At 47.1% G+C, this 14,464-nt stretch overlaps 1 protein-coding gene across 1 annotated transcript in view; it reads right to left on the minus strand.

Annotated features, from left to right (window-relative positions):
* Window positions 1–1,827: 1,827 nt before the first annotated feature.
* The window catches only part of JUP (junction plakoglobin), a 27,622-nt gene continuing 14,985 nt past the window's right edge, over window positions 1,828–14,464 (minus strand). The window contains exons 7-15 of the mRNA XM_006832635.1: window positions 13,638–13,782; window positions 13,411–13,514; window positions 11,506–11,844; window positions 4,821–4,976; window positions 4,505–4,624; window positions 2,880–3,030; window positions 2,664–2,785; window positions 2,153–2,192; window positions 1,828–1,979 (exon numbers count right to left, since the gene is read on the minus strand). Of these exons, the coding sequence (XP_006832698.1) occupies window positions 1,828–1,979; window positions 2,153–2,192; window positions 2,664–2,785; window positions 2,880–3,030; window positions 4,505–4,624; window positions 4,821–4,976; window positions 11,506–11,844; window positions 13,411–13,514; window positions 13,638–13,782 (1,329 nt within the window). The remainder of the gene's footprint in view (window positions 1,980–2,152; window positions 2,193–2,663; window positions 2,786–2,879; window positions 3,031–4,504; window positions 4,625–4,820; window positions 4,977–11,505; window positions 11,845–13,410; window positions 13,515–13,637; window positions 13,783–14,464) is intronic.

The following is a 14,464-nucleotide window of genomic DNA, read 5'->3' on the forward strand; positions in this document are numbered from 1 at the left end:
GAAGTCAGGTGGGGAACAGACACATAAATAAGTTCTATTAATGTGGTGGGAGAAATGATAGCTGCTCACAGGACATTGTGGAGCACAGAGGAGTGTCAAAATCATTCCTGAAGTGATGTCTGAGCTGGATCAAATGGACCACAACTAACAACTAGAGGCCTTCCAGGCGAAGGGAAGGACATTTTTGAAAGAACAAGAGGGGAGAACCAGCGGGGAGGACACGGGCTACACTTTGGTGTTGCTTGATAGCAAAGTGGGAGACGGGTGGGCAGGATGGGTCTGGTTCCAGTCACTGAGGAGATTACATATGTGCAATAGACTGCCTGGGGTTGGGGGGGGGTGAGGGGTAGCTGGCAAGAGGCCAGCAAGGAGATGGTTTGTTCAAAGAATAAGGCCTCGGGTCCCTGAGAGAGGAACTTAGTCTCAGTCTTTCTCCTGAGGTTCCATGATTGAGTCCTATTGACGTGTATTCAATTGAACCGACTACCGTTCCTCAAACACTTGTTCTCCCCAACGCCTCTCTCCTTGTCTTTGCTGCTCACATACCACACCAGATATATAAGGGGGCTTCAGAAAGTTCATGAAAAATTCCATTGTCTTTTAATTCAGTTTTTTTTAATGAAACTTTTTGAAGCCCCCTCATGTACATACACACACACAGACACACACAAACATCATGAGGACATGCAGACCCCAGCCAGGGAAGGCAATGGAGAACAAACAGAGAAAATGAATAATAGAAATGAACTCCCTTCAACAGCCTCCATTGGATCTGTGTATAATTTTTATTTTCTTTGCTTTGGTCTATACAAAAAAAAACCAATAACCAAAAACTTAAAGCGATAATAATAAAACTCTTCGGTGGAACCTCCCCCAGCTCTGCACTCTTTGTGCAAGAGGTGATGAGGGAGTTTGAAACAGGAAGGGGAAGTAAAAGCCCCTCACCACATTGCACACCAGAGGGATTAGCCAAGAGCACTTCTAGGGTTACCTAGGACAGTTGTGTGGGTGGGACTGGGTGTAAGGGAGCTCCCAGGCGGGGCCGAAGCCAATTTAGCATCCTGGAGAGAGAAGCAAGCAGTTCAAGAACGGAGGACTAGCTCTTCACATCTCTACCCCATCTTCCCTGGACGGTCCCTGAACTTATCAAGAGAAGCTTTGGATTTGAGGGGTTTGGGCCTTGAACCTAGGGCCTTGCATACCCAGGTGGCTCAGGGCAGTTGGTCAGGTGAAGTTCAGTGATAAGATCAGACTAGAAAAGGAAACCAAGACCTGTGGGGCCCAGGTGCTGAGCCAGACAGACCAGCGGTTTGCTGGGTAGGAAACAGTAGGTAACTTGTCTTAAAGCTTCAGTGGCCAGGGCCACCAGGTAGGAGAGGGGCGCTGGACCCTGACAGAAAAGCAGGAGCAGATCACCATCCCAAAAAAGCCCCCACAGAGGAGAACCTCTGTGAGCATGGAGTCACTAGGAGGTGGCGGCCGGCTCCTCCCAGCTCAGGCATGTCTGGCCCCAGCACCGGCATCCAGGCTCTCAGATGAGGAACTGCACCTGAGGGCAGAGCAAACAGAGGGTGGGTCAGGGGCTTAGCAGGCCTGCCTTCCCCAGCCGCCCATGTCACCCATCCACCACCCATAGCATGGGCTGGGTGGAGCAGGCCTCTCCCACAAGCCGAGCTACTGAGAGAAGACAGGGCGGAGCAGGCCTTTCATGGAAAATCCTAGCAGCTCTACTTAAGGCCTTTGACAGGGAGCCCTGGTTACAGTGGAGAAATGGGAGGGCCTCCAGAGGCAGGCTGGAGGGAAGTGACGTACTGGGAGTGGAGGCAGCTAGGTCATCATGTGGTCCGCAGTGGGGTAGGGGTGCCTGAGGCCATCACTGTAGGTGTCCATGGGGTAGTCCCCGTCCATGTCCATGTGCATCTCCAGGGGGTCCAAGGGCACGTCACTCGAGTACATGGGGCGGTAGGTGGCATCCATGTCTGGGGAGGAGAAGGGAGATCAATCCAGGAGTCTGCAGACCACCCTCTGGGGGGCCTGACCCCTTCTCCTAATTCCCTTATCCCAGTCCCAGACTGGAGTACCCATGGCTGCTACTCAGTGGGGACCCATGTTTTCTCCCTCCCTTACCCCCACCCTCCCTGCACACACTCACCATCTGCATAGGGTTCGTTGATGGGGATCATGCTCTGGGCCTGAGGATAGAGCAATATAGTAGACGGTGAGGGAGTACAAAACACAGCTCTGGGCTGGATACAGGTTGGGGGCAGAGGGAAAAGCAGAGACCCCTTGGGGGATGGTGAAGGGGGGACCACCCAATGACCAGATGAACTAGAGTGGAGGGTCCCACCATTCATACTTGGGGCCCTTACAGAACTGGAGCAATCCTGGGGAGAATGGTGGAGGGGAAAGTGAGTCAGGGAGCGCCCCTGCTTGCCTCCCCTTCCTCAAACCTGAACCCTTGAGACGAGTTTGCACAAAATAAAATGGTTATTTTTTGTAAGTCAAAAACAGATACACGGTTCCACTTAGTAGTTCCATCTGGTGGAAAATGGTCAGAACCGTTTTCTGAGTTGACAGTATGGTAAGAAACCTGCTTAGGGTGTGCTGTATGTTCTCGTGCAGTGAGCGACCTACACAACCAGACGCTCTGGGTGTATACTCACAGCCTCCCAGGCAGCGGGGTCATGCTTGAAGAGGGAGTTGGTGAGCTCCACAGACACACGCTTGCGGTAATCTGGGTTCTTGTCCTCAGAGATGCGGAACAGGACAGCAGCAGCGTAGGTGGCTGAGCAGAGAGGCGAGGAAAGGTGGAGTCAGGGCTGGCCTCTATCTTAGACAGGGGGGCATTACCTGGCCTCCCCCACTGCATAGACCCTCACCGGTGCCCTCATTCCGGGAGTGCAACAGCTCCATCAGGGGGGCTGAAGCCCCCTCAGCGTCAATGGCATCGGCCGCCTCCTTGTCCTGGGCCAGCTCACAGAGAACCCCTGCAGCCACACGCTGAATGTTCTCCACGGAGGAGTACAGGAGCTAGGGAGGTGAGGGGTGAGAGAGGAAAGGGGGGTGAGGGGGGCAGGCTGGCAGCACAGCCCTCAGCCCATCTCGGCCCCCAGATTTCACACACGTTCATACTGGAATATGGGGAAGGCTCAGAAACTAAACAGAAAAACACCACCACCACAAGGGCAAGTCAGATACAGTCTGTTAACTTATTGGCATATTTCCATTCCTTTTTATCATAGTTTACTTGTTACAACTAAAATTTTGGTGTCTGCTTCCCCCTCGCCGTGTGGCGCTGTAGGATCAGCACTGGACCACTAAACACAAGGTAGGTGATTCAAACCCACCAGCCACTCCTTGGAAACCCCATACAGGGTTGCTATGAGTTGGAAACGACTCAGTAGCACTTAAAAAACAACAACATTATGGTAAAAAAAAAAACATTTTCCTACATTATTAAATTAAAAACGGAAGAATCTGTGAGTGCAGCTTGACACTCAAAAGAGGAAAATGATCACTGAGAAACAAAATAATGTCGACAAAGGAAACGAACTAGAAGACTCATTGGTAGTAAGGAGCTATGGCCCTGACCACTTGCCCTGAAAATGAATAATTACAGGGGAAAACTGTCAGAAAACCAAACAAAACATAAAAACTCTTCTTACACATCATTGTATGTATGTGGAATGGCCATGTGATCTGATTGGGGAACCATTACTTTTTACAGCTATTCCTTATCATTGGGCATTTGGTGTGTTTTCAATCATTATAAGTGAAATTGTAAGCTGGGTGTATCAACTTTGGTTGTATTTTAAGCTATCTCTTGGGAGAGTCCCAGACTGAAGTTACTTGGTCAAAGGGTACAGACATTTCAAATCTCCCCTAAACATACCGCAAAATTGCCTTCCAGACAGGAAGAGTATGAAATGCCGATATCACACATCTTCACCAGCACAGGGTAATACCATTTTGTTTCCATTACCATTCTGATTGTGGAAACAAATGGGCCCTCACTGGGGAATAAAGTTCATGTCTTTTAGGCCCTGGGGCTGAACACTGTTTACTTATGAGCCACCTGGGAAAGATTTGTTGCTTTTGCCCATTTAACCACTGGGATCTTGTTTAACCAAGTTCTTTTGCATGAAGGATATGAAACACTTATCTGTCATGACATTTGCAAGTATTTTCCCAGTTTGCTGTTTACTTTTTAATGTATTTTAAGTTGTTTCTCTGATACATAGATGGTTCTAATGCTTATGTGATTGAATCTCAACTTTTTTTTTTTGGTCTTTGTGGTCTTTTTTTGTTTATTTTCGCTTTTAAACTTGCAAAGCCATTTCCATCCAGGGTTTGCTAAACTCTTTTCTGGTGTGGCCACTTGTCTCTAAGCTCCTTGAGCTCTTGAAGACTGGTGCAGCCCCCCAGCCCCTCAGAGATCATGGCTCACAACCTTCTTTCCTTTCAACTAGCAGTGATCCCCCCTGCCCACCTGTCCTAGACTTACCTGCACAAACAGAGGGATGGTATTGAGCCGGAAGATCTCCATGCGATTCATGGGATCACGGGCTAGGATGTGCAAGGCTCCCGTGCAGCCCTCCACAATCTCCTCCATCTTCACGCCATCCTGCAGCCGAGGAGGCAACAGGGAATGAAACAGGTGGCCTTTGGACATGGCCACAACTTCTGTGGCACCAGACACACCTGATGGGGCCATCCAACACAAGTGCCCTCCCGTCTCACATGCACATTCATACACATTCACAAAGAGGACATTTGGATTCCTGAGGGAGGGCTGTGACAGGCACCATCCACTCACTTACCGTATAGGGTTGCTGAGTGCCTGCAGCCACATGGCGCTGGGCATCCTGGTGGGCCTTGACTAGCAGCTGGACAAGGCGGGGAATGACTGCAGCCTCCTGCAGTGGGGCATGGTTGGCTGGGCACAAGGCCAGATTCCTGATCAGGCCGATGGTTGCCTGGCAAGGAAAGGTCAGTGGTCAGGGGAATTCTGCAGGCATTTGGAAGATTTCAGATTCCAAAATCCACCATCGCCTACCTCCCCTGCCTCTCCTGCCCATTAGGCCTGACACAAACATGGTCTCGAGAATGAGACCAACCCCAGTCCAAGTCCTTTATTCTACAGGATCTGTAGGCCCTCGTGTCTAGCTCTAAAAGCCCAAAACCACCACCAAAGCCATTGCCCTCAAGTTGACTGTGACTCATGGCAACCCCATGGGTTACAGGGAGAGCATCTCCACAGTGTTTACTGGACTGCAAGCGTCACAGAAACAGATCGTCTGCTCGGCCTTCTCTCCCCCACAATGCCCCTGGGTGGGTTTGACCCACAAAACTTTCCAGGTGAGCAGTTAAATCTCAGACCATTATGCCTCCTTATCACGTGCTTCACCAGCTGTCTGTCAATAACTCGTACCATGGTGGTGTCTGTGCTGCTGTGTGGCTGGAAGCTTTGCCATCACCAGGGACACCCATGGTGGACAGTTTTAAGTGGAGCTTCTAGACTACAGCAGACCAGGAAGAAGGAGAGACACTATTTCTGAAGAGTTAGCCATTGAAAACCTTATGAATAACAGTGGACTATCGTTTGGTATAGGACTGGCAGGTGAGACCCTCACGTTGGAAGGCACACAAATAGGACTGAAGAAAAGCTGCCACCTCAAAGTAGAGTTGACCTTAAAGACATGGGAGGAACAAAGCTTTGGGGACCTTCATATGCTCACTGTGCACAACTCAAACTGACAAGAAACAGCTGCAAAAAACCATTAATAATTGGAATGTGGATTGTATGAAATACGATTCTAGGAAAGTTGAAAGTCATCAAAAATGAAACAGAATGAAAGAAAATCAATATCCTAAGCATTAGTGAGCTGAAATGGACTGTTATTGACTACTCTGACTTAGACAATCATGTCGTTTACTATGCCAGGAGTGACAAATTGAAGCAGAATGGTCTGTTGCATTCATTCCCAAAAAAAGCATTTCAAGATACTGAATGAAGTACAATGTTGTCTGTGAAAGGATAATAGTCGTGTGCCTATAAGGAAGACCAGTTAGTACCACTATTATTTAAATTTATGCACCAACCATTAAAACCAAAGATAATGAAATTAAAGAATTCTACCAATTTTTTTGGTCTGAAATTGATCAAATATGAAATCAAGATAAGTTGATCATTACTGGTGATTGGAATGTAAACATTGGAAACATAAGAGAAAGGATCAGTAGTTGGAAAATAATGGCCTCGGTGATAAAAAAGATGCCAGATATTGCATGATAGGATTTTCATTATAAATACTATTTAAAAATAATACAAACAACTGTATTCACGGTCCTCATCAAATGGAACACACAGGAATCAAACTGATTGCATCTATCTGTGGAAAGAGATGGAGACGCTCAATACCATCAGGCAAAACAAGAAAAAAAACCTGGGAAAACTGTGGACCAGACCATCAATCGCTCACGTGCAAGTTTAGGCTAAAGCTGAAGAAAATTAAAGCAAGTCCCCATGAGAATTAAAATAAGACCTTGAGTAGATCCCACCTACATTTAAAGACCCTCTGGGAACAGATTTAATGCATTAGACACTGATAACAAAGAACAGAAGAGTTTTGAAATGACATCAAGACTATCATACATGATGAAAGCAAAAGGTTCACTAAAAAAACAAGAAGAAAAGAAAAGACCAAAGTGGATGTCAGAAGAGAAGCTAAAGCGACTGGAAGAAATGATGAAATAAAAGAACTGAACAGAAAATTTCAAAGGGCAGCTGAAGAAAACAAAGTATTATAGTGAAATGCACAAAGACCTGGAGTTAGAGAACCAAAAGGAAGAACATGCTCAGCGGTTCTCAGGCTGAAAGAACTGAAGACTACTTTCAAGCCTCAAGTTGCGCTGTAGGATAAGCACTGGATTGGTAACCATAAGGTCAACATTTCAAATCCTTAAGCGGCTCTTCAGAAACCCTATGCAGGGTCACTATGAGTCACAACCAGCTCAGCAGCACTGAACAACAACCACAATAGGCAAATATAGAGTGACGCAGGAAGCATCAAAAGAAGATGGAAGGAATCCAAAGAATCACTGTACCAAAAAAAATTAGTCATTGTTTAACCATTTTAAGAGATAGCATATGAACCAATGGTATTTATTGAAGAAGTCCAAACTGCACTGAAGAAACTGGTGAAAGACAAGACTCCAGGAATTGACAGAATACAAATTGAAATATTTTACTGGAGGCACTCATTCGTCTATACCAAGAAATTTAGAAGACTGTTACCTGGCCAGCCTATCACAAGAGATCCATTATTTGTGCCCATTCCAAAGAAAGCTGACCTAAGTGGAAATCATGGAACAATATCACTAATATCACATACAAGTAATGTTTTACTAAAGATAATTTTTAAATGGTGGTAGTAATGTATCAACAGAGCTGCCAGAGATGCTAACCAGATTCAGAAGAGGACATGGAATGCAGGCTATCATTGTTGACGTCAGCTGGACCTTGGCTGAAAGCAGAGAATGCCTGAAAGATGTTTACTTGTACTTTGTGTTGACTATGCAAAAGCATTAGACTGTGTGGATCATAAAAAAAATATAGATAACATTGTAAAGACTGGGAATTCCAGAAAACTTCATTCTGTTCATGAGGAAGCTGTACATAGACCATGAAGCATTTGTTTGAACAGAACCCGGGGAGGATACTGAATGGTTTAAAATCAGGAAAGGTGTGCGTCACAGTCACATTCTTTCACTTCATTTATTCAATCTGTGTGCTGAGCAAAAAATCCAAGAAGCTGGATTATCTGAAGAAGAACATAGTTATCAGGATTGAAGGAAGACTCATTAGCAACCTGCAAAATACAGATGACACAATCTTGCTTGCTGGAAGTGATGAGGATTAGAAGTACTGCTTATTGATAAAGATCAAAGACTATATCTTCAGTATAGATTGCACTTCAATATAAAGAAAAGAAAAATCCTCACAACTGGACCAGAAAATAATATCATGATAAATGGAGAAAAGACTGAAGTTGTCAAGGACTTCATTTTGCTTGGATCCACTATCAACACTCATGGAAGCAGCAGTCAAGAAATCAAACAAAAGATCTCTTTAAAGTGTTCAAGAGCAAAGATGTCACTTTGAAGACTAAAATGTGCTTGGCTCAAGCCATAGCATTTTCAGTTGCATCATTTGCATGGGAAACTTATGCGTTTGAATTATGGTGTTGGTGAAGAATATTAAAAGCACCATGGACTGCCAGAAGAACAAACAAATCTGTGTTGGAAGAAGTACAGCCAGAATCCCCTTAGAAACAAGGATAATAAGACTTCTTCGTCTTTCGTATTTTGGACATATTGTCAGAAGGGACCAGTGCCTGGAGAAGGACATCATGCTTGGTAAAGTGCAGGGTCCTCAGCAATAAAAAGGGATCCCCAGTGAGAAAGATTTATACAGTGACAGCAATAATGTGTTCAAACATAAAAAAATTTTGAGGATGGTGCAGGACTGGGCAGTGTTTCGTTCTGTTATGCACAGGGTCACTATGAGTTAGAACTGACTTAACGGTGGTTAACCATAAACAATAACAGGGACCTTCTAACACTAATGTTGTTGTTGTTAAGTGCCTCTGAATCAGCTCTGACTCATAGCAATCCTGTATAGTGTTTCTGAGGTTTCAAATCTTTGCGAGAGCAGAATGTCTCATCTTTTCCCTGTGGAGCAGCTGGAAGGCTGAAACCTTGGACCTTGTAGTTAGCAGTCCAGTGCTTATCGTATGAGACCCTTGCTAAAATGATACACAATTCCAGAATACTCCTCTAGTTTCCACAGCCGGACCTTTTCCCCTGTCTCTTTTCTTTTAATCCACCCACAGAAATGTTTTTACTGCTTTTCTGATAGTTCCCAAATCCTGCTAACTAGGAACTCTTTGCTGTGACTGACCCCAAAGCCCCAGCAGGGCAGCTCTGGGAAGTCTCCTTTCCAAGGCCATCCCCCTGCCTCTCTAGACTCTCAGAGACCCTTAGATCTTGCATCTTGCAAAGCAATTAGTCTTCTCATTTGACCTTCTAAACAAAAGCCAGGAGGGAGGCATGAACACCCTGTGGGAGATGCAGACATGAGCACAGGTTGGAAGTCTTGCCAAGGCCGCTTAGTCATTTAGCTGCAGGGTCCAGGGGCAAGACTTGGTCAGTGGTCCCTCTCCTCACACTACTCTCTCCTACCTTGGGCTGGTAGCTGGGACCGAGCCCACAAAGGGGGCCACACACTGATTTTGTTTTCCTCACTATGGATTAGTTTTCATCCAACGTGTATAATCACTAGAGTCATTCTTACTTTTTGTCCAGATTGTCTCCATTTGGCTGGGGAACTCTGTCTTTGTAGTTTCCTCCTGTTCTGGCGCCAAGCCTCACTGTCCGATGTGGGCTCTTTTGTTCCCACACAGACAGACACACTCTCTCCCTGTGCCTTCTATTCTGTCCCTTGGGCCAAGGTGCCAGCAGGCTCACTCTCGCCCACTCCCCATGAGAGGAAGGTGAGTCCCGCCCCTCCTCACTCGAGGTGGTCTTCTGAGATTAGGGTCTGTCCCATCACATCTAGAAACTAGATGTCTCTCAGGGTCCACTCTGCACTTTGTCTTTGGGCTACTTGTCCTAAGTTGTAAGAGGACATGGTGAGAGGGAGAGAGGGAGAAATCCAACCATTCACATGAGGACAAGCCCCTCATCTGGACCCTCTAGCACAAGAAGTGTACTCCATGGACCAACAGACTCACCTGGGGGTTAGTGAACCACAGCTGCCACTTAATGAGAGTCACGGGGGACTTAAGTACATATTAAACCTTGAGAAACTCTAGGGGAAGGTGGGGCTCTAAGGTAAAAGAAATCTGGGTCTCTGGCACGGGGCCAAAGAGGTCTTTATTGTTGTTGTTAAGTGCCATCAAGTTAGTTCTGACTCATAGCAACCCTGTATAGGGTTTCCAGGCAGCAGCTGGTGGGTTTTGAAAGCTGACCTTGTGGTTCAAAGTCCAGTGCTGTTCCTACAGTGCCACCCCAGGAGTCCTAAGCCTTTACAAAGTGAAATAAACTCCCATCTCATTTGAACCACTAGATTTTAGGGCGTCTGTTATAGCAAGGGGCTCTGGTGGTGTAATGGTTAAACACCCAGCTGCCAACCTGAAAGTTGGCCATTCAAACCTGCCCATCATTCTGAGGGAGAAAGACATGGCACCCTGCTTCTGTGAAGGGGACCGCCTGGGAAACCCTATGGGACTGTTCTACCCTGTCCTCTAGGGTCCCTAGCAGTCAGAATTGACTTGATGGCAACCGGCATGCTTCGTTAGACTGCGAATGGTTGCAACACTTGACTGGTAACGAGAAGTTTGGCGAGTTAACAGAGGTTCCTGGGAACAAAGTCCTGGGGATCTGCTTCCGAAAAGCTTATGGAGCTAATTTAACTGATTTGTACAAACAATGTCTGCCTTGAGCATTACGCTCTTTTAGAACGATCTATATATTGATGCTTTTGAGTTACGGTGTTGGAGGAGAATACTAAAAGTGCCATGGGCTGCCCATAGAACCAATAGATTCATTTTGGAAGAAGTGCAGCCAGAGTGCTCCTTCGAGGCCAAGATGGCCAGACTTCATCTCTCATACTTCAGATATATTGTCAGGAGGGACCAGTCGCTGGAGAAGGATATCATGTTTGGTAAGGTAGAGGGTCAGAGAAAAAGAGGAAGACCCCCCAACGAGATGGATTGGCCAAGTGGCAGCATCAATGGACTCAAGCATGACAACAGTAGTGAGGTTGGCCCAGGACTGGGCAGTGTTTTGTTCTACTGTGCATAGGATCGTTATGGGTCAGTACCGACTCGATGGCACCTAACAACAATAACCACATATGGGATCAAAAGAGCTCTGGTAGTGTAGTGGTTACAAGTTGGGCTGCTAATCTCACGGTCAGCAGTTTGAAACTACCAGCTGTTCCGCAGGAAAAGATAAGGTTTTCTGCTCCCGTGAAGATTTATAGCCTCGGAAACCCTATACAGAGTCCCTATGAGTCAGAACCGACTCCAGGACACACCACCAACACCACCAACACCAACACTAACATGAGATCAAAGTGATAACAGCCATTGGAAAGATTCATTAAGAGCCTTAGGGAGCAATCGATGTGAATGGGGGACTCGCCAGAGTGGAGAGTGAGGAGTGGGTTGTACAACTTAAAAACGGTCACAAATGTCACTGATTGTACAGATAGTAACAGCTGAATTGGCATGTGTTTTACTGTGTATATTCCCCGTGGAGCACAGACAGCTGTCTTCTGACACTCACACGGTGTCACCATGGGTTGGAATCAACTTGGTGGCCACTAGCTTGGCTTGGCTTGGTGACAGAAGCTTTGCCTGAACCTATACGCACCTGCTCCTGACCACAGGGAGGCCCTTCCCTTGCCCAGCACCCTCCCGTAGCAGCAGCAGTCCGTACCTTGACCAGCGGCCATTGGTTGGGCTGGTTGAGCAGCTTGACAATGGCTGGGATGCCGTAGTTGAGGCGCACAGAGTTCTGGGCCATCTCGGCCTCAGGGTGGCGGCTGGTGAGGTGGCGCAGGGCGCAGACAGCCGGCTCTGTGATATCGTCCTTGTCGCCAGCACGCAGGATAGCGTGAATGAGCGCCTCCACACCGCTGTTCTGCGTCACCAGTGTCTTGTTCTTACTGTTGTTGCAGGTCAGGTTGGACAGCGTGCCTGTGGCACAGGTGAGGACGTTGACGTCATCCACACTCAGCTGGTTCACCAGAATCTTCAGCACACTCTCCAGGCCCTCCTGAGGGTGGGGGAGGCAGTGGAGAGTGAGGGAGACTCCCGACTGCAGGTTGCCTTCCCCAGTATGGTCCAGGGAGAGAGATGGCTTTCCCTCCATGTCATCCCATTATCCTGCCAACACCCCTGCTAGGGTAACACTAGCCTTCCCAGAGCTTGAGGGTCCTGCCCACAGCTATAACTAGTAGGCTGGATTTGAACCCTGGTCTGGTTCTAAGCACCATGCTTTCTTCCACCCATCCTGCCTCTTCTCTGGGTCCTCAGCTCCAGGCTAAGGCCAGCTCAGAACGAGAGAGGCACCTGGGCCAGAAGGAAACTACAGATGAGGCCACGTGCTTTAATGCCTTGGCTGACTCATTGGCTGACCCACTGTACACAGTCTTGCCCTTCTGGCCCTTTCCTGCTGCCTTCCAGTGCTCCTCAGATCAAATGTACTTTCTGGAAGCATCTCTCCCAGGGAGACTCATATGGACTTGAGGTGGAAGAGCGAGACCTCAGATTCTGAGAACAGACAGTCCTGGGTTCAAATCCCAGCTCTGTGATTTACTAGCTGGGACCAAAGACCAGTTACTTGACTTAGATGTATCGTTACTGCATCTAAATAATGGGGTCCTGTCTGCTATATCAAGGTGCTGTTGAAAGAACTAAATGAGTTAAGTCCACAAATGCCTAGCAGAGTGCCAGCAGTGATAGAGGTATTCAATAAAGAGATCATTTCTGTAGGCCCACGGACTGAGAAAAGCAGTGTGCCTACAGGCTGGAGGCTGGCTTGCAAAATGTGCCCTTTGGACATTTAAACCATTATATATTTACAATGTGATATGTCTACATCATAAAAAAAAAAAAAAAGGTAATAGAGGTAAATACTGCTGGCTAAAGGTGCATGGGGAGTCCTGGTGTGGTGCTGTGGGTTAATGCACTGGACCGCAAAGCTGGCTTGAACTGTAAGGCTGGCGGTTCAAGCTCACCAGCCGCCCCTTGGAAACCTTATACAGGGTCACAATGGGTTGGGATTAACTCGATGGCACTTAACAACAGCAACAATAAAGGGTGCATGGAGAAGACTGTAATCATTGTAATGATTTGCTGAATGTAAAAATGGTGATCTGTCCTGTAAGCCTTCACTCACACAATACATAATAAAAGCTTTAAAAAAAAAAAAAAAAAGAGGTAATTTATGGACAGGGGAGAGGTTCTCAGAAATGGTCATCTGACTGTGGTAGGAGGACCCGGGAGACATGTCATGAAGCTATATTTTTCTGAATTTGTATTTTCTGCCTATCAGCACTCCCCCTCCAAAGCTCTCCACAAACACACTGCAATTCCCCATTCCTCTGGAACCACCTGAACCCCACTTTAAACACATCTGTCCCCTTTATCTCCCCTTCAATGAAGGGGAATAGATCCTAAAAGCTACGGAATGAGGGTCTTGAGAGTATTCCTGATCTTAGCTATGACGGGGAAGACTAGGAGGCCCATGAACTCTAAGGCAGGCTAGAGGAGGGACGTGCTAACAGAGGAAGTTGAGGCAGCTAAAGAGGCCGGCCCCAGGCCCGAACACCACCCTCACCTGCTTGGTGGCCACGTCCGAGAGGTTACGCAAGGTCCAGAGACAGTTCTGCACAAGGCGTGGGCTGTTGCTCGTCAGATGCTTGCCCAGGGCCTGCATCCCACCTAGGACAGGGCGGGAGGTCACGTCAGCCACAGTGGAACCCAGATGATGGCCTGGCTGCTGGGCAAGGACCCCACCCTGCCCTCCTGGCCTCCTGGGTCACCCTCACAGGCTAAAATACTCACCAGCTTCCACAATGGCGGGCTTATTGCTGGGACACACAGACAGCACCTTGAGCACACGGCTGGTGGTCCAGAGCAGCTTCTCGTAACTATAGTTACGCATGATCTGCACAAGAGCCTGGGGTCCTCCGTTGGCCAAGATGATCAGCTGTTGGGGGAAAAGGGTGAGAAGGGATGTGAGTCAGGGAGGAAGGAGGAAGAAAAGAGGCTGCCAGAGTTGTCGTTACTGAGCTTCAGCTAAAGCCTGAGTCGCTTTCGACAAAATATGAAAAAAGCTTAATACACAATGCTGGCAAGGACGTGAGCAAACCGTACTCCAGTACATTGCTGGCAGTAGCATTGTAAATGAGTACGATCCTTTTGGAATGCCATCTGGGTCAAAGCCTAGAAATGTAAAGTCAAACAAACGAGCAAAACTCTTTAGGGACACTGATGAAAATTTAGTCTATGAGAAAAATCTATTCTTTGGGAAAAACTGAGTGCCCAAAGATGTTCATTACAGCATTGTTTAAAAAAGGTAGGAAGCAATCGAATGCCTTGCCTTAGAATAAAGTTTGGGACCCTCACTTAATGAAATGCTAATTGGCTATTATAGAAGATGGATTTGAGGGAAATGCAACAAAAACAGAATATATATGGTGGTGGTGGATATGTGCCGTGGAGTCAGTTCTGACTCATAGCGACTCTATATAGGGTTTCTGAGGCTGTAAATTGTTACCGGAGCAGCAAGCCTCATCTTTCTTCTGAAGAGCGACTGGTAGATTTGAACTGTTGACCTTGTGGTTAACAGTCCAGTTTGTAATTCACTATGCTACCAGGGCTCCTAGAAA

Source organism: Chrysochloris asiatica, unplaced genomic scaffold, assembly GCF_000296735.1.
Source record: "Chrysochloris asiatica unplaced genomic scaffold, ChrAsi1.0 scaffold00007, whole genome shotgun sequence".
NCBI classification, from domain to species: Eukaryota; Metazoa; Chordata; class Mammalia; order Afrosoricida; family Chrysochloridae; genus Chrysochloris; species Chrysochloris asiatica.